This window comes from Panulirus ornatus, chromosome 33, assembly GCF_036320965.1.
Source record: "Panulirus ornatus isolate Po-2019 chromosome 33, ASM3632096v1, whole genome shotgun sequence".
Classification (NCBI taxonomy): Eukaryota; Metazoa; Arthropoda; class Malacostraca; order Decapoda; family Palinuridae; genus Panulirus; species Panulirus ornatus.
This window is the reverse complement of record NC_092256.1, coordinates 23,571,486-23,591,731: the sequence shown is the minus strand read 5'-3', so window position 1 is coordinate 23,591,731 and position 20,246 is coordinate 23,571,486. Positions and strand designations below refer to the sequence as shown.

At 39.2% G+C, this 20,246-nt stretch overlaps 1 protein-coding gene across 2 annotated transcripts; it reads right to left on the bottom strand.

The window, feature by feature from the left end:
- Window positions 1–15,502: 15,502 nt before the first annotated feature.
- Window positions 15,503–19,015, bottom strand: LOC139759694 (uncharacterized). Of its 2 annotated transcripts, none has more exons than XM_071682099.1 (4): window positions 18,933–19,015; window positions 17,257–17,408; window positions 16,776–16,981; window positions 15,503–15,778 (listed from the first exon to the last, which is right to left on the bottom strand). In XM_071682099.1, exons 2-4 carry the CDS (start codon window positions 17,370–17,372, stop codon window positions 15,612–15,614), a joined length of 489 nt encoding a protein of 162 aa, XP_071538200.1. In that variant the 5' UTR covers window positions 17,373–17,408; window positions 18,933–19,015; the 3' UTR covers window positions 15,503–15,611. The 2 variants fall into 2 exon arrangements, with proteins under 2 accessions (XP_071538200.1, XP_071538201.1); XM_071682100.1 differs by having other exon boundaries at window positions 18,949–19,015.
- Window positions 19,016–20,246: the final 1,231 nt, after the last annotated feature.

Here is a 20,246-nt window from a genome sequence, read left to right as displayed (position 1 = left end):
AAATGACAAATCAGCAAGCTTTAGGAGGTAGTCGGAGACGAGAAGACCAGTGCCTTTGTGTCCCTAACTCTAGCAGTAGCCACCCAGGGGGAAGTGAACGATGCTTGTGCAATGTGCAACTGTAAGACTCCAGGGAACAAAACTGAAAGGTTAGGATTTGCGAGTGAATGCAGTCTGTCACCCACCATAAGCACTTTTGATATCTTTGTGACAAGACTCGTTAAGTTTAGAGTATGAATCAGTATGTGGAAATCGTGGTCTGGAAGTTCTGCACAGTCTCTCGACAGGACGCAGGGTAAGGTAAGTCCAAGGGTGAGGCAAGGTAAAGGGTCATTCAGGGTAATGAGGTAAGGCCAAGGGTGAGCCGAGAAAGAATGAGGTAAGGCCCAGGCACGGGAAAGACACAGGGTGAGTTAGGCCGATTGGGAAGATGAAGGTTGTCAAGATGAGTTAATACGGGATAAGGCAAGACGAAGGGTGAGGTAAAACTTGGTGAGTGAGGGTGAGACATGAAGCGCGGTGAGGCAAGACCCCAGCTGAAGGACAGCTCAAGGTAAGGCAAGACATAGTGTTTCTCCATCCATATTATAACCGTTTTTAAGGAAGTTGTTGATCTTTGTGGTGTTTCATGAACGCTGGCTAGAACTGAACAGATGATGACCAAAAATTATTTATATTTTCTAACCTTCGACCTCTATGGAAGGTGATATGTTACTCCGTTTGGTCTTCACGTTAAGGTACTGTTAGTAGTGGTACTTGTATTATAGTTTCTTAACGTATATTTGAGAAGTATGCTACGCGCGTTCTAACAAGTGCTCGACAGCACTGTTTACGTAATGAAACCGAAGGACGTACACAGATAAGGTATATATAGTTGATAACGAACGATCTATAATTTCATGATTCCCATAGAGTATCCATCGTGTGCCTTATAGCCAGCTGGTTGAATTGTACACGTCATGCATACATCACTAATAAACACCGCCTTACAGAATTATTACTTTTTTAAGCTATTGCCACTAACATTTATGAAAATTACATTTTTTTAGTAGATATATCTGAATATAGATTATTTTTTTTTTTCAGGTTATAACGATCGTAAATTTTCCTGGCATGACCCCCATACTCTGCTAACAGGTCATAGAACAATCACAAAAAGACTTTATAAAATAAGCTTATTAATCGGCGATCAAGTATGAATATTATATATATATATATATATATATATATATTTTTTTTTTTTTTCTTTCAAACTATTCGCCATTTCCCGCGTTAGCGAGGTAGCGTTAAGAACAGAGGACTGGGCCTTTGAGGGAATATCCTCACCTGGCCCCCTTCTCTGTTTCTTCTTTTGGAAAAAAAAGATATATATATATATATATATATATATATATATATATATATATATATATATATATATTTGTTTATTTATTTATTCATATGCAGTGAATATTGTAACCAACACGATAAAACATTTTGTTTATCCAATCGCGACAATTTTGGAGCATACCTCTTACGTCATCAAGCAAACTATAGAATGAGACCATACATGGCATTTAGAGACTAGTTATATACTTAGAAACAAGCAGTGAAAAGTATAAGTAACGCTGATAATATAACGTAGTGCTATAACAGAATCCAATACATGATCAGGTAAATTTGCATATGCAATGGTAAAACAATATACTTACCACAAAACTTTGCTTTTTACATGATGTAACAGAATTAAGACAACTTTTAAGACGCCAGATGAAAGAAAAAAATTTAAACCTCTTCGTGTAGTGAGTACAACAGGTGCAGAAATGGGCACAGGAGTAAGTACAGTATTGCTTGCAGCGGTATGTGCAGCATCAGGTAAAGCTGCAGCTGAAACAGCAGGTCGAGTAGCTGTAATTAAAGCAGCAGGTGATAAGTAAACAAAGAGACGTAACTGTTTTCCTATTATCATTATTCTGGCGAGGGCCAGCTGGGTGGGTGGCTGGGTGTGGCAGGTGCGGGACGCTCCGACACATACATATGCAGGATGACTCCTCGTCAAAGCCTTTGTCTAAAGATTATACACAAAAATGCATTTTTCGTGATAATTATGATCTGGAGAATAATCATGATTAATGATGAAATACGTACCTCTTACAGAGATGATACCATTAGATTTTGGAGCACGTTCTTTGTTTTTAATTAACTCTTAAGAACTTAAAATACCCTAGATTAGGATGGAAACGACCTCAATAAACAAAACACTAAATTAGTCAAGCAACGACCTCAATAGAAAAAAAAATGCATGTAGTGATGTAGTGTATGAACGATAACGAAGCGAGGACGATTTTCGTTTTACATCATTATAGGATAAAGTGGATAGAAATATAAAAGGGATCGAACCCGGGACGCTAAGCTTAGACTGCCTTGGGGTCCAGGGCAGCAACCTCGGATGACAGAGACGATGTGTGCGAGAGGCCGTTATTTCGTTTGATGAAAGAATTGCGACAGTTTTACAACACTGCTCATGTTTTCCACGATCATGTAAATACGAATTAAGATTCTAATCTGTTGTCTTTTGTGTTCGTCTTTATTCGCTCTCAAGTTCTTTGCACTATGATATTTGCGATAGAGCGGAGTGACGAGGCTTCTAGATGGACAGTGGTCCAGCGAGGTTACACACACTTCATTCTTATCATGAACACGAGTGAAGTGAGTGCTCTTACACGGCAGATCAATGCTAGACTTAATCAACAGTGGGTGGGTTCTGCAAGCGTGGCCAGACATTATCGGTGAAAGGCTGATTCATGTGAGATTCGGATTAGGAAGTAGTGATGCTATAGCAAAATACACGATTCAGTTCCCCATCTTAGTTGCTTAACTTTTGAAAGGCAAACGGGTTGAGAGTGTAGGTGGACAAATAATTTTGGATACATGGCGCTGCTTAAAGGGGGGCGCCACTCAACAGGTTTGTTTTTTGACATATGCTAACCCAATTGACATTTTTAACGGTTTGGTTTTGTGAGATACAGAAAGAAACTTACCTACTTTTCAACTATAGTATTATTTTGCTATCAGTTGCATTACCGCTTCTACGTTACAATTTTGATCAAATAAGTCTTTAAGTCCTTAAGAGCTTATATAGATTTAAGTTTAGCCTAACTCTTCAACAGTTTATAATTACACTGTATATATCTTTATATACATCCACTGTATGTACATTTTTAATCAAGCCAGGGGCGCAATTTCAGTGCTTGCCATAGGCGCTATTTCCCCTAGATACGCCCGTGTGTTTCACATATATGAAGAAGGGACTAACTGACCGTATGTCTTTTAATTTCCCTCCCAGACTATCAGCAAGAATTGTCCCAATATATTTTCATAGATCCGTCTTTTGTCTATGTTCATCAGTAGTTCGCAGGCAGCGGGGAAATGCTTTTTCAGAAGCATTGAATATGCCATAAGAATCAGGAAATTGAGATAGTCTTAACTGCAACCAGTATTATCTATAATGGATTCAAATCAATAGGGAAAATTTTTGGTTACATACGAGGAATCAGAAAAATTTTCTTTGAACTAATACAGAGTTTGATGAAAAAATATGCTGAGTTTGATAGCGAATCGCTCAGTAGGTATTAACGACATAGAAATTCTACATATGTCGTGGTGATGTATAGGACTGTTTTATATGGCTTCGGTACTTTTGTAATGCTCTATGGTTATTATCCTGCTTAGCACATTTCAACAAACATGCTCTGACATAAAACACGCTTTTTTTTTCATCTTATCTCCAGGCTAGCACACTACATCTTTTATGTTAAATGCTCAGGTGTTTTTCGACGGAATTGAATTTGGCTTGATTTCAAGAATTATAGTTTTAGTGCCATGGTTGAACGCTACGGCAGATAATTTGTTACATTCGCCAGATCCAAACCGATCCAAAACTTTTGTTTCTTAAGGGGCGGATCTCCGAGTCTTTTTTTTACAGTCAAAACGGAGTTTTCCAGCTGTTCCTTGATATACAGGGAATGGCAACATAATCATCCTAAACTGCTATGAGGAGTGTGGACTGAGGTCAGCACCAAATCCGGTTACGGCAGCTGGGATGTTTATGTATATCATCATCCTCTTGTTTATAATTCACATATGCATGTTATGCGGAAGAGGGATCATCATGAATAATACCATTACCAGTAAGTCATAAACTTGATGAATTTATTATGTGTAAGTTGTTACTTTAACTTAAAGTTATAGATTGACGATGGGTGGATGGGCTGTTAAGCGAGAACTATTGACGTCACCGCCTAACATACAGAGCAAAAGTTGTATATGTCATGTATTGATAGACATGAATGTCAAACATTGGCTGAAATTATTAATGAGTACTAAACGTACCACAAACAAGAAAGGAAAATATAATGGGTTAGGTAAGAACTAATCTTTGTTATGTGTTTGATGGTTGGTATTCCCCTGCTCCAGCTCACCACACTTGCTCTTCTGGCTGGGTGGGTCTGTGTCATTGTCACTATGCACCAGCTCACCACACCTGCCCCTCTGGCTGGGTGGGGCTGTTATTGTTCCAATGTACTGAATCACCACTGACTGTCATATCAACCCCTGCCAGCATGCAGATTTCCCAAAAAACATTGTGAAGTATGGGAAATTTTCATGCTTTCAGATGAATTGATTTTTTCCAGATCGTTTCTTTATAAGATGTATTTTCTACATGCTAAGGATTAAGTAAAACAGTTTTTTTTAAATGCTCCTTCAAAAAAAACTCGATGAAATTGAATTTGTTGGCCTTGAGTCTGAGACCCTAATTATTACTCTCTTGGCCTTTACGATGATGGTATATCAAGGATGGAGTGTCTTCTACCACTCAGCTCATTCTGCCACCTTGCTCTTCTCTGGAGGGCCGGATCACTCAATTTCTTTGAATATAATCGCTGCATCTTCTGCAACAACAAATCTTTTATCGCAATTCACATGTAAAATTAGGCGTTTATATTGTCTCTGGGTTGTCAAGTATGTAACCACAGCTGGTGGCCTGCAGCGGGCGAGAAGGGAAAGGCATCTTATCTGTAAGGTTGTTGTTGGTAAGTGGTTGTGGGGAACTTCATGTCTATGGGCAGAGCGATTCCTGTAGTGCCTTTTAACTATTGTTTTTCCTTGCATTTCCTTGAAACGATGCTTTCTATATTTTAGGAAAACTATAATTTTGTCTTTGCACCTGAAAAAGCTTCATTTGCTAAGTACGCTCCCGTGCTGTACCTAACACTTTTCAAACATACTACATATAAGAAACTATCGTACATAACGTTTGTACATAACCTATATAGGTCAAAAACGTAATCGTAGTATGTTATAGTTTTCTTTAAGGTGCTAATACTTCAGATCAGTTCAATTTCAATTAGGCAATTGACGTAGTGTCGTTGGAAAATTAAGGATAAATGGTGTTTACGTAGATGTCGCCTGCGTCGGCGAGCTACAAAGTCAACAATATGGAGTTGTCACGTACTGTGTCCATTACAGGTGTTTGTGATATCAACAAATTCAAGGACAGTCTTGTAAGTTGTTATCAAGGTGCATGGCTTTACGGAGACATAGTGAAAAAGAAAAAGTACATATGTGCTTGAGGGTAATAATGTACTTTCGTGCCGTCAAGAGAAACGTCTACGGTTCAGTTCCCAAAAGGACGTTTTCCCAAGGAAAAAGTGTATCGTCTCAGAGGGTAAGTTGATGTACCATCAGTATAAAAATAGTATCTGTATTTATAGAGTGATATATATATATATATATATATATATATATTGCCCACAATCAGCACGATTTGTATGTTCCGGTCGCAAGAAAGCCTGGTACTGTTCAGAAAAATGCCAGCGTGATCACTGGACAGTCCATAACTCAGCTTGTGTTCCTTGAGTCTGTGTTGCCTGTCTTGAATGAAGACTCTGGAAGGGCATATGTAAGATATTACCCTAAACTTCACGAGTGTGTGCAGCCAATCCTCTCCTGTTATGTGACTTGATCATTGGTTACATGGAAACTCTATAAACTGAGACAGTTTATGAACATGGTTTTGAAATAACCACATCTTTCCCTGTATTACATTGCCAGTTGAGCTGTTGTATGTGTAAAGGAAACTTGCTAATGCATGTTCATAAATGAGCTACCATTAAAGTTCATTTACATTTATTAAACTGAAAGAATAACCCACCCCTCCATTATAAGAAAAACTATGAAGTTCTTGAAACACATGCACTCATAAATCTGTGAAACTATAGATATCACATAAGAACCTAATTGTAAACAAAAGTGAATAGTTACTGCAATATTAGAAAGAAGTTCTTTTGAAATTGTGTTTATGATCTTTATTTACTGTATATATATATATATATATATATATATATATATATATATATATATATATATATATCCCTGGGGATAGGGGAGAAAGAATACTTCCCACGTATTCCCTGCGTGTCGTAGAAGGCAACTAAAAGGGAAGGGAGCGGGGGGCTGGAAATCCTCCCCTCTCGTTTTTTTTTTTTTTTTTTTTTTTTTTTTTTTTTTCAAAAGAAGGAACAGAGAAGGGGGCCAGGTGAGGGTATTCCCTCAAAGGCCCAGTCCTCTGTTCTTAACGCTACCTCGCTATCGCGGGAAATGGCGAATAGTATGAAAAAAAAAAAAAAAAAATATATATATATATATATATATATATATATATATATATATGTTATGTGTGTGTGTGTGTGTGTGTACCCTGCTTCAAAACAAAAGTTAACTTCAAAGGAAGTTGGGATTTACCTTCAAGGATGAAAGTGAAAATTTTATATGGTAATTGTGTATACACCTTCGGACACGAGAACGCTGTATTGCATCACCATGGCGGTCAAGTATGTTCATTATATTAATGTAGGATATAACACTTTCTTAATGTATTTTATGGGTTACTCAGAAATATCAACAGTTGTAATTTAAACCAATTTATACCAGACAGTTTGATGCTTCATTTTGTGAAACGCGAGTGAACACGAATGCGCTTTTTTTTTTTTTTTTTTTTTTGTCAAGTCGACTGGTTCGACTGTATTATATCAGAGGTATCACTTGTATCATATACCTTGTCATCCAGTAAGGTTAGGTTAAATGAGGTTTAGGGGAGACTAAGTCCTTTGGTTATGGTTACGGAATGATTGATTTTACCGTATAATACGGTATTTTGGATGCCATTTATGATTTTAACATCAGGATGTACGGATGATGTGATGTGTAATTTCCTTGCAATAATTGGTCCATGTACAATTATGTGTAACAGGAATGGAAGGCACCTCTTCCTGACCCAATAGTAAGGGAAAAAAGAGTTGGCATTTATTCTATTTTGTAGGACTATCATGTAGACTCCTTTGTAAAGATGTTGGGACGTTGAGGTCAGTAACAAATTATGAAATGAAACTAGGATACGTTTGTATTGTCTAATTGCTAAATTATTTGATTGTAATTGTGAATTATTTGGGTGCTTGTTAATTGACCTTATAACAAATTATAGCAGTTAAGTTACTGTGCATACAGGCATGCCAGGCTGCTATTCAACTACTGTATAATTCAACTAAATCATGATATTCATGGCTACTTTAGTAATATGATATTTTTTTCAAGAATCTGTATCGTTGAAAATATCTATTAATTATTTGCATTTAGAAATACAGGGCATACTTAAAGTTGGTTACGAATTTCTCAGCGATAAAGAAAAGTTAAATGTCTGTTAAGTTACTTTTAGAAACTAGTTTTGTATATTGAATGACATTGTTCTCCAGTGCTACTTTAGTATTTCGGGAATACAAAAAAGAGTTGTGGAGGGTGCTTTAAAGCATTAAATATTATTGTAAGATGCTAAGTACGGTGATAGCAGTGTAGGTGAGGTATATCGGAAGATGTGGGTTTACTTATAAAAGTAAGTAATACGTAAGATATTAACAAAACCAATAATAGACGAGAGTTACAGTAGAAATATGCCACTAATGATGTTCCTGTGGGGAGGGTGGGTTGGTGGCTCGGGACATCGTTTGTTGACAGACGGCAGTTAGTGCCGACAAATGTGTTTGGAATATATCGACTAGAATATTGATCATTAAGATATAAATTGGATTCAAGGGAGGAAGGATAATTAGAATTTCTACAGGTTGCTGATTTTTACGTGTTTTACCTACTTTTATATCAATTAACACCACGTTTTCCCTGTAATAAACAATGTAGAACGAGATTTAGTGATTTAGCGCTTCGCAACTCGTGTATTCTCAAAAAACTATACTAAAATTGCAGTACTAATATTGTATAAGTCACACAATATCTAAAGCTAATTTCTAACTTTCAGTAGATTGATAAACTGATAATTTACCAAAAGTAAATGTGTAAATATGCTAAGGACACATCCGTTTTTCGGAAGTATGTAACATGAATTAGAATATAATTTAGTTCTACCCAGACCTAGGAACAAAGTGCATGTGAACGCGCACCTTCATAGAACATACAAACCTCCACCAGCCAGGGTGATCACAGCCTAGCAGTAACGCTCCCACCTGTTGCACAGGGGTCCCGGGTTCAATTTTGGTTGTTGCATGTTTGTATGTGATATGTATATATATATATATATATATATATATATATATATATATATATATATATATATATATATTGCAGTAGATCATAGTGATCTAGTATTTGCTGATAACCACTAGGAAATTTAAACAAGTGTACGAAAATGCATTAGGGACTTATTGTTTCATTTTCTTCGTGAAGGGAATAATTTCGCTCTGCATTGCATTGAGCTTCCCAGTAACATAGGTATGTTGATAAAGGTGAGTAGGAAGGCGCCCAGCCAAAGGCAGTCCAGACACTGTCATCATATTTGTGTTGCGCGCGTAGGAAACTGGTCACCGAGGCCAGTATGTAGGCTCTTCCGGGTGGACCGTGGAACAAGGCTATTCGATGGTGACGGTCGTGTAGTTAACGTCGTTGTGTAGAGAATATTCTCCCTTTTCATTCTTTCACATTATTTTCACACACACACACACACACACACACACATATATATATATATATATATATATATATATATATATATATATATATATATATATATATATATATATATATATATTTATATATATTATCCCTGGGGATAGGGGAGAAAGAATACTTCCCACGTATTCCCTGCGTGTCGTACAAGGCGACTAAAAGGGGAGGGAGCGGGGGGGTGGAAATCCTCCCCTCTCGTTTTATTTTTTTTTTTTTTCCCCAAAGGAAGGAACAGAGAAGGGTGGGCCAGGTGAGGATGTTTCCTCAGGGCCCAGTTCTCTGTTCTTAGCGCTACCTCGCTGACGCGGGAAATGGCGAATAGTATGAATATATATATATATATATATATATATATATATATATATATATATATATATATATATATATATATATATGCGCAGTCCATTTCGAGAGCTGTCTCCTTACCAACTGTATTTCTGTCTCAAGCTTGTAGCTTGTATGTGCTCTCTGAACGTAATTAATGTGTGACTTGACATGTCATAGTATAGACGTGTTAACCTAAAACGAAGTGGTATGGCCTTGTACAGTAGCGCATGCCTGAGCATTAAATGTTAAGTTTTTGTTTACCTTAGATGTCCCAGAACTTGGTTCATATGGTATGAAATTATTGATATGTGGTTGTACCCTCAGAACATACCATTTAGTCATGGTGGCCATGAGCGTCACATCAACTCAGTTATATTGGCCAGGAACCGTCACATCAACTTCTAGTGACCAGGAACCGTGGCATCAGCTTATTGTGACCAGGAACCGTGGCCTTTGCTTGGATGTAGTGTCCAGGAACCGTCACATCAGTTCCGTTATATTGGCCGGGAACTTTCGCATATGCCTGGTTTTAATGGCCAGGAACAGTGACATTTGCTTAGATTTAGTGTCCAAGAACTGTCACATCATTATAGTCATGAGGAGTTGAAGTCTTCACGTCATCTTAGTTGAGCTAACTAGCAACCTTCACGTAAGCTTTGTCATGGTGGCTAGAAGTCGACACAACGTAGTTAACAAGGAACTGTCAAAGCATAGTATATAGCAGCCAGTAATTGACGCCAGCTCAGTTATGGTAGCCAGGATAGAATCACAGTTATGGTGGCAAGGAACAATCACATCAGCATATTTAGGTAGCCAGAGTCGCATCACTTTAGTTATGGTGGCCGGGAACACAGTAGCATGTTCATGGGGGTTAGGAAGTTGCATCGGCTTAGTTATGGCAGCCAGTACTTATGGCATCACATTAGTTCTACACTATTGCCGTTATTTAGGGTGAGCATATATCCATCAGGCACGTGTGTTTTGTGAGGGGTGCCATTAATGTCGAAAATGAGAATGTTATTCATGTCACTAAAGACATACGTTACACAGCGGTGTCAGGGTCGTGAATCTGGTTCAGCTACCACTCGACTGAGGCGTGGATACTCCACTCCTCTGGCGTTATTGGCAACAAATGTGGTGACCGCCAGTTGGCATCACTTGCTGTCCAGGGAGGCCCACCGCTGATATAGATAGGTTATATACTTTCAATCAGTGGAAGGGCGCGTCTGCGGAATGCCGCGAGATTTTCAGTTTCTTAAAGAACACAACTGTTCTTTATGTGCGTGTAAAGCATGTATAGTTACCTACTGAAATGCACTTAATAAACAGGATTGTGTAATCCTAACGTTCAAACTAGGCTTGGATACCTTGACACGGTCAGCCGCAGGGAAACATAAGGAATGGAATTGTAGAATTAGTTTGGTACACAAAGCAGTTTATGTAGTCATATCTTGTCCTTTCAATGCCTGTGTATACACAAAGAACTTCAGACTCAAAACAAAGTGTGAATAACTCACGAAAGGACAGTTCCGAATCAGACAAAGGGATCTATTGTTCGGACGACAAAAGGTCGAACTTAGATAACATGATCCATGGCCAACAATGGAATACTCCAGAGCCTTCTGCACTGGGAGGGTAGCTGACACGCACGAACACACAAAGCTGTCCCAGTTGAAAGTAAAACGAACCAAGGTGTGTGACTAGGCAGGTGTGTGACTGGGGAAAAGCCCTGTAAGAGATAGAACTTTAATTGTTATACTAATTAGGACGCGTGCACATACTCGGGATGGCTGGCATAGGCTAGTGTGTGCGTGTATCTGTGTGCATACATAAAAGTAATATATATATATATATATATATATATATATATATATATATATATATATATATATATTAATATATTATATATATATATATATATATATATATATATATATATATATATATATATATATATATATATATATATAACTTGGGGCAACACGTGTAAAACTTTCTCCCTGTAACACACAAATGATTATGACAAGAGAGTCATCACGGGCCTGCGTAGTATAGTGATAAACGTTACTGGCCATGAGTCAGCGAGGGCCAGCCCGGGGTCGAGCTAACACGGGTTAGAATATTGTGTGCGGCATTTGTCCCACACCCAAACTCGGCGTTAGTCGATAAGTGGGTAAATGGTTTAGGTTGGTCTATGTTTGTATACACTCATAGACATAAAGACAGTACATAAATAAAAAGTTTATTGAAAGACGAGTTAACATTAATGTAAAACTCTCCTTGTATCAAATATTAACCTCGGGAAATTTTCCTGTGCCACATGTCATAAAGGACAATAGAAACGAAAGGGCAAATAAATGGTCAATACAAGATCTTATCTTCGTGTAGAATACCATGGATATGGAAAAAATCGTGTATAATGAAGACACCATTTAGTCATGTAGTGCGCATGTCTGGGTACGTGGTAAATGTGCATTGACATGAATAAAGAAACCAAACAAAAATGAGAAAAAATTTTGACGTTACACTGCAACTAAATAATTTTTGTGGTATCATAGATTGGGAAAAAAAATTGATTAGAGAATCTAGGAAGGCTTTTATTAGATTTACATTGGGGTAGGAAAATGGTTGCCTTTAGCTTCAAATACAGAGGAAAGTTTAGAATAACGATGTCATATAACAAGGTTCTGTTAACGATGTAAAAAAAAAGAAAGATAAAACGAATGTACTGTGGAAAAACTAGACAACATTCCAGCTAGCCAGCATTGGAAATGTATAAAGATGACCAGAAATGAGTGCAGCAGGGTAAGAAAGCAGGAAAAAAGATATGAACAAAGATTGATAGCTGAAGTCCTGAGGTACCGTGATTGAGAGTGCTGTGGTAGAGCGAGACTTTAGAAGCCATTCTGTGGTAGAGCAAGACTTTAGAAGCCATTATTGTGTCCAACATGGAAGAGAGGACTTGATCATAACCTTTTATATTTTTACACCAATTTGATGACGTCGGCAGTTAACAGTTCTTTGAGACAGAGACTTTTTAGAAGAAGCTTATGAGGACAGATGTCAAGAAGTACTTGTATGGTATAGGTGTAGTGGATGAATGGAAGAAACCGAATCAGGAAATTGTAAATGATGCGCTGCCCTCCCCAACACACTCGAGTGTTTAATGACAGGTTGCTAACACAAAATTCTACGTGTCCTGCGGGATTCAGCATCTGATACTTCAGCTACATATTCGGTTTATTGTCGGAGAACCGATATTATCTAAAATATTTAGACTTGGCTTACCCAGCCTTGTTAACACTAGGTGCAGCCAGTAATATTCACAAACATCCTCCTGATCATAGATCAGACATGTGTTTGTTATGCTTAAATAATTGGAAATATCCATACCCAGTGTTGATACCTTAATTTCATGGTACCTCTAAATTGAAAATTTTAATAATGAAAAGTTTTTAGATATTTTGTCAAGAGCCGCTTCATGTATTTGTATTTTTTTTTTTTATTTTCAACAGTTTCCGGTATACACAGTATGTCTTTAGATAATAATAATAATGATAATAATAATAATAATGAATAATTTGTTACTATTATTATTACACAAGGTCATGTTACCTTCGACGTGGGAGCAAGATTAACGTAATCTCTTCCATTTCGGTAATATAATGAAGAAAAAATAAACATTTTCAACTTTTGTGGTAACACCTGCGTGGCCTGGAAAAAGGAGAAACAAATAGAAAAAAATAGCAAAATTCTAGTAAGATGCGGAAATTAAAGTGATTTTTGTTTGGGTATGTGTGATGTATTGTCCGAGCCATTGTAGGGTAATGACCTATTAACCTCTCTCTCTTAGTTGAGACGGCACGGGCTACTGAAGCCCTAACCGAGGCATCATCTCATTAACAATATATATATATATATATATATATATATATATATATATATATATATATATATATATATATATTACGATATATATATATATCCTAGCCTAAGCCGGGTACCCATTTTATCTACCTACCCCTAGGGGTAGATGAACTGCTGGAGTGACTGTGGACCGACTGCCACAACGAGGATTCAAACCTATGCGCTCGATCGTAGGCGGTCCGTGAATCCGTCTGGAAGTCCATCCGCTACATCATCCAGTGGCGGTACCGACTCGACGTGTGCACTTTCGTTGTTGACAAAATGATGGTAGATGTACTTCACACCACGTTACATTGTGTCAACAGATAAGGACCAGTTCGATTCTAACCGGTTATTCATAGTAGTGTTTAATGTGATTTAGTAATTCGACTTTACTTCCACTCAAGTCTTAGGCTAGGATAAGTCTCTACCCTGTTTTCTTTGAACTCATAAGTGGAATAGTAATTATTTTCTTGCTGGGATAAGGAAATTCCATATCGTTTTGTGTTTCGGAAAATATGAAAAATGACGTTGATAATGGGACTCTCCCTGACTTCTGCCAGTAGGAACAGGATCATATGCAACAACAGGTAACATCATAAACTTTAGTAATGACTTCATCCTATATTTGCCACAACACAGTATGTATGAAGATGGTCTGTTATGAGAGGTTCTAGGGATCATGAGGTTGATTAATGGATACAGAAAAATACAAACAATTGGTTAGTCATTTGCGAAAGAAGTAAACCATATGATTTAATCGTCTCTGTCTTGATTTCAACGGATAGTTTGGTAGGCTCGATCAGCAGTGACTGGATTTCATCCGCCGTGGTATTCCAGTGTAGCACTAGGCGGTGTGTTGGTCCTACATAGTAACTAAACTCTCCTTGGTAGCCATGCCCTTGCCACGTTCACCCCGTGGCCTTCGTCAGATAGCCTGGGTTATATACTGTTCTTTCAGTACTTCCTGCCCGTAGTGAAGCTGACCATGTTCTGGCATGTCAGGTAGCGATGATGCCAAGTTCACCACATTTGGTTTACCCAGTTTATGTGCATCTTGTATCAAGGTATAATCTTCCACGAAAGTATAGATAACATTGTGTGGCTAGGTTACAGCTGTTGCATTTAACGCTTAAACCAGACCCCTCCATCCTGTGTTGTAGGTACTGATTACACGTTGGCAGTCAACACCAGTAGTTCTAGCTGTGCCGACAATCCGTAATAATGACGTTGATCACACTGATAAAAACAGTAGGGCAGCCTGTTGTCCAAATTGACGGGAAGTATTGCCTGTCCGGCAGCATTGTACAGCACGTCCTGCTTCATGCTGGCGCAACAGGGGGAAACATCGCAGAAACATATCTCATTTGCAGTATATAATTCAAGTGTTTAGAAACACGATTACTATTAAGATATTTTGAAGTTAGGAGCACAGTCTCCATATGTCAGAAAACCAGACCCGATTTCAGGGCTCGGTTGAGGAGCCCTGACCAGAGCTCTCTTTCGTCCTTCATCGTTTTTATGTGTAAAACCTTTCTCACCTCTTCATCGTTATGTGATACACTTCGTACATTTTGCTTTGTTTTATAGGCTTCCTAATGCCATAATGCCCTAATTTGGGATCATTTTAGTAATTTTTTTTAAAGAAAAGTATAAAAAGAAAAGTGAGAAAGAGCCCCAATGAATGTTGCCGGTCCTCCCCCCCCCCCCTCTTTCAAAAGGTGTGTGGGGGGTTGGGGGAGTTGAGGTTGTTTGACCCGGGGACTGTGCTAGTCCTCTACACTTGCTGAGGGACTGGTTAGGTAAAAAGAAAACTGTAAATAAATATGGCTATTATGATGGGTATTTTTCTGCATACTACTACTTCGTGCACTGACTTTTAAACTTGAACTGTGTAAGCCAAGAAAATGTCGTATGTGCATTATGTCTTCTCGGAACATTAAAAACACTCTCCAAGTTCGATTATACTGCCTATATCAGTTAAGAGAAAGAGAAGGCACAGATAAATGATAGGACTTTCCAGCGTGAGACAGAGATGCTTGAAATGTTATATTGCCTTCTGTGTTAAGGTTAGACTAACAGTACTGTGGTGCATAGCGTGTACGGCTCAGGAAGTAAAGCGTAGTGAGAATATGACCTACATCGTTTAGAAAGTCGGTACCAGCTGAATTGTTGTGCTGGATGAAAACATTTTAGGGTAGGCTCAGTATAGAGGCCAGATCTTGCACTTTTTTATTTATATTTTTAACCTGCCAAAGTTGTAGGAGCTTAGTTATAGATGATATATTTCCAGAAAATTGGAGGGGGGGGGTGGCGTTGTGAGCCCTTTAACGGCCATGACAGGGTTCGGCGGGCTTACAGACGTGCTGCTCGAGGCATCTGTCGAAGCAACATTTATCGTTGAAATTGGGACAGGAATAATCGTGGGTGCAGGTCACCGGCGGGCCTATCCTGGGACAGTGAGGCCGGACTCGTGGACAACAGCCTGGCCGAACTGTGGGAGGGGAAAGACGGGGGGGATTAGCGCACTAAGAAAAGAAAGAATAAATTCACTGTTCATTGTATATGAGATGATAACCACCCTTAGCATGTAGTACTTTTAAGAACCTCAGCATTGTGAGCTGTTGGACCTGCTGGTGGAAACATGTTCATAATGCTAGCAAATTTTGGGGATCATGATTTACTTAAGACAACCGCTGTAAACAAGTATAACTCATCCATATCTTCTCTAGGCTAGGCCTGATTTATGGGCCCCGTATTCGCACGGTTGTCTCAGAACTGGAAACTGAGTCTTGTTCAGATAAACCACACTGGTTGGCTTTGGTTACAAGAAAAAAAATTTAACTGACTAGGTATCTTTAGGAGTAGTTTTTGTCGTCTTACATCCCTGGCGTTCTTGACATGGTGGCTACGTATGAGACCCTGTCGATGCTAGTATGCATGTATCTGTCGGGAAATAAGACTTGGGGTCTGGCACAGAATATGTTTTATGGAATATGAAATAGCTGAAACTTGTGGAGACGGTGAATGATAATGGATGTTGTGGACGATGTGTAGGTGGTTCATAATGTTGGAAGATCATAACCATTAATAATGTTAGAAACGTAGCTAAGACGCCAATTGCGTCTAAGCTACGTTTCTTCCTTGTATATCAATTGACTGTTCTATATCTCATTCTTGTATATCTCCTGCCGATATGATCATTACACGAAAGTGCACTTGGGAATTTATCGTGTTTCAATTTCCTGTGGATTTTTTTGCATATATTAGATCACGCGCACCACTGTGACCTCTTGCAACAAATGATTATATATATATATATATATATATATATATATATATATATATATATATATATATATATATATATAATGTGTGTTTGTGTTCTGCGTGAGCGAGGTAGCGTCCTGAAGATATGATATACAGTTTGATATAGACAAGCACGCTTGGTGGTTGTTATTACAGACAGAAGAAATCAGAATAGTTCCCACCTGGCCTGAAAGTAGTAGTTGTACTAATAATTGGGTGTTCGCAGCAGTAGAACTGGTGTTCAGGGGTCTGGCACCAGTACCTACAGCTGTTGCTCGACACTTGAGGCTGGACGATGATCACGCCCGAGGTGGGTGTCCCGACATGGTTGGGACGACTTCCCGTAGCCACGGTCAAGATTCCCTGGAAGACTCCTGCGGCCGTTTTCCTGCGGATATCAGAATTAGTGGTTTCTTAGGTTCACTGCCGTTGTTAAGAACTTAAATTTCACCTTACATAGAGCAAAGGTTAACCTTTCATTTCCTACCACCAGCACTACGGACTGTCCCCATAACAGATATATCCAGTCATATCATAAAATCACCAGCACCCAATTTCAGTCTGTAATACCACTAAATATTTCAGAATATTACCCTGACATAAGCATACAGTACGGGAGAGAGAAGTATGATGGTTTAAAAGCATCAGATTAGGGTAACTCACCGGGCCTGGGAAGGACCGTTACGGTTGCCAAAGTGGATCCTAGCATTCACAGACTCCTCCGCAACACGTCCTGGAATTAGTACCGCCAGGGCTGCCAACCAGATGATCGCCATCATCGCTCAGGCTGCCTCGCTTTCTATATAGCTTGCTTTCTGATAGAGCAAAAGAGACACATGCAAATTTTGAAATTATTGCGACCCTCGAATCTTAGGGGCAGTCAACCCAGCTAGGGCCTTGCTAAAATGGGTGGGTAGTGGATGTCATTCATTATACTATAGTTTGCGCCAGGGTCCATGCTGCATCTGGCCGGCTCTGCGAATGTGCTTATTATCCTTTTTTTCGGATAGGTTGAGGAATTATACGTGACATAAATTAGGGTATATTATTCTCATCGCTACCTTGCCATTCTCTGCTTCAGCTAAGTTACGATGGGAACACGACTAAACCTGAGTGAGAAAAGCTTCGCTTGGTTCTATCCTATGTTCCTTTCATATATTTGGAATGAGATCATACAAGAGAGCAGGATTTCCAGCGCCTCCCACCCTAATCTCCCGCCCCGGTTAAGTCGCCTTTACGAACGCAGGAGATACGTGGGTTTATTCTGTCTGTCCCGTCACCAGGGATAATATCAGTATCCATCTATCTCTATTATTGTATAACCCCTGGACATCCCCCCCCCCCCCCTCTAAAGATACAGCCTCGCCGAGGGGGACTGTCACTCACAGCATAACCTCAAGGTGGCAGCGTCTGATAACGCCTACCTTTCTCTTTATCTACCCTTTTTTTTTTTTTATAATGACCGACATGGCACAGGCAAAGCATGCCCCCTGTCAAGGCCATATGTAAAAGAAAAAGAAAACAAATCAATCAGGGCGTCCAAGTGTTTTTAGATCTGACTCGTGAAGGAAAAAAAGGCTATGTGAAGAATTCCTCACCTTAACTGTTTGAGGGAAGAGGGAGGCATCATTACGGCATGGTTATTTATTTACTGGTACCCCCAGGACCTTCTTACCAGGAACTCTTGTAGTTCCACAGCTTCGCTACTTCCAGTTGCATTGTTCAGTTGTGAGCTGAGACGGCAAGGGCAAGTAAATGCCCCAGTCAAGGGCATTTCATTAACGCTGTATATATATGATAAAGACCATTTTATTTTGGGAATATGAAAAAGAATAGTGCTCATATATCGGTCCAGACAGTGGGACTCGTCTGCAAACTGACAAGAAATTAAATACGACAAAAGAGGAGAGTTGGGAAGGTCAGGTGGAATGAAATTTACAGATTTCCGAAATGGGGAAGACATGACTACTAGTATCTAGTTCTTGATATGACGATGGCGGTATTATTTAGCAGTTCTTGAACTAGGTAGAACTTGGCAGTAGGAAGCGACAGGGAACTAAACAGGAAGAGGGGCAGACAATATGAAGAAAAATTTCTGTGTTGAGACTTGTGGACGAGTAGAATACAGTAATTGAAGCAATGACAGCAAAGAATATTAATAAGTTCAGCTGTAGGGATTTAAAGATGAGGTGGGCAAGCAAATCTATTCAGTTACTCGCTACATCCGTCTCAAACTACATGGTACACATCTTCCACGTTCATCCCACATAACTGACATGCGATACAAAAATTCGTGTAAGCCAAAACCTGTGCAATAAGACTAAGTTGTAGTTACTAACCACGTGAAACGCAAACCTCGGTAGAAGTAGTGTAAGCTAGGCTCGCGGTTGCAGAGGGCTTGAGTGTCGTGACGAGGGTGATCGTGACGGGGTATATGAGAGACTCGGACAGCTCCTGATTTGCTGGTTGAGGTCCCAACTGGCCTTTTCGAAACATAATTTCCAGTTTGATGTCATCCGTCAGAGATCTCCAAGAGACTCGTGTGTTGAGAATGTTGATATCGCGCCATCATGTGCAAGTGACCGTTTATCAGTAAATTCTATTTCCGTTGAAGAGATTTACATTAGATTCTTCCTGTGTAGCGATATGTAGTGAAAGTAGTTGGGAACATGAGCGCGGTAATTCTACCTTACACAAGTGCACACAAAGCCACATTCCAGATGTAGCATCAAGGGAAGGTTCATGGTTACATCGTACAAGGTTAGACATTCAACTGGGTACCATGCTCTTGTTATTCCTCCCTCAGCTGGTAGCCTTCATTAACCTAATATCCTTCATTTCCGCGTAGTTTTCGATACCAGTTGTTTTATCTTGATTCGTTAGGTGTTCCACTGGCGCTCCCAACAGTTCAGGTGTGCAAGTTTTAAGTGATAAATTCACGACAACACTAACCGGCAGTTTGTAGTTATTTGTAATATTTTATGAATGCGTTTATATGTAAGCTTACATCGGCATCAGGTATCGGCCGATATTGGCAGTCACTTGATTGGCTGCATGCACTTGCAAGCGACCTTATCTACTTGTTCTTGCGCTTCGCTATTATGGTGCACATGCATAGGCTTTAATTGAGTTTCCTTAGTGTGCTCATGATGATACACAGGAAACTGGCATGTTAACATTTTAATTGTCAACTGACTGCATGAGGTTTTGATTTGCATCATAACGCATGCGCATCAAATACAGCGAAAATTCTGACCAGACGCACGGAAGTGACTTGTTCCCTTCGATAGGAAATAGCGAAACGCGGTAGAATCAGTGTTAGGCTGTGGCTGCCCTTTGCTTTCCTCTTTGTACTCTCACACACACACACACACACACACACACACACACACACACACACACACACATACATACATATATATATTTTTTCTCTTTTCTGGGTCCCCTTTTCCAGAAGCTTTAAGGTTTCGCTGCTTCATCAATAAGGAGGTGTTGGATTCCTTTGGAGTGAGAAGTTCGTTGACGAGATTATATTTCCTTTCGTCAACTGACGACGGCAAAGCCTAGTGGGTGCAGTGTAACCACACGGTTTCTTGTCTTGTTTTCATGAAGAACTAATATGGAAGCACTGGTATTTATCCAGAACTAATATA

Excerpts from the sequence above, each read along its gene's own strand:
- LOC139759694 (XM_071682099.1), bottom strand. The coding sequence starts at position 17,372 with ATGATGGCGATCATCTGGTTGGCAGCCCTGGCGGTACTAATTCCAGGA. Across the intron at positions 16,982-17,256 it reads AACGGTCCTTCCCAGGCCCG|GAAAACGGCCGCAGGAGTCT; the intron begins GTGAGTTACCCT and ends TGATATCCGCAG. Across the intron at positions 15,779-16,775 it reads AACTACTACTTTCAGGCCAG|TTCGGCCAGGCTGTTGTCCA; the intron begins GTGGGAACTATT and ends CCCCTCCCACAG.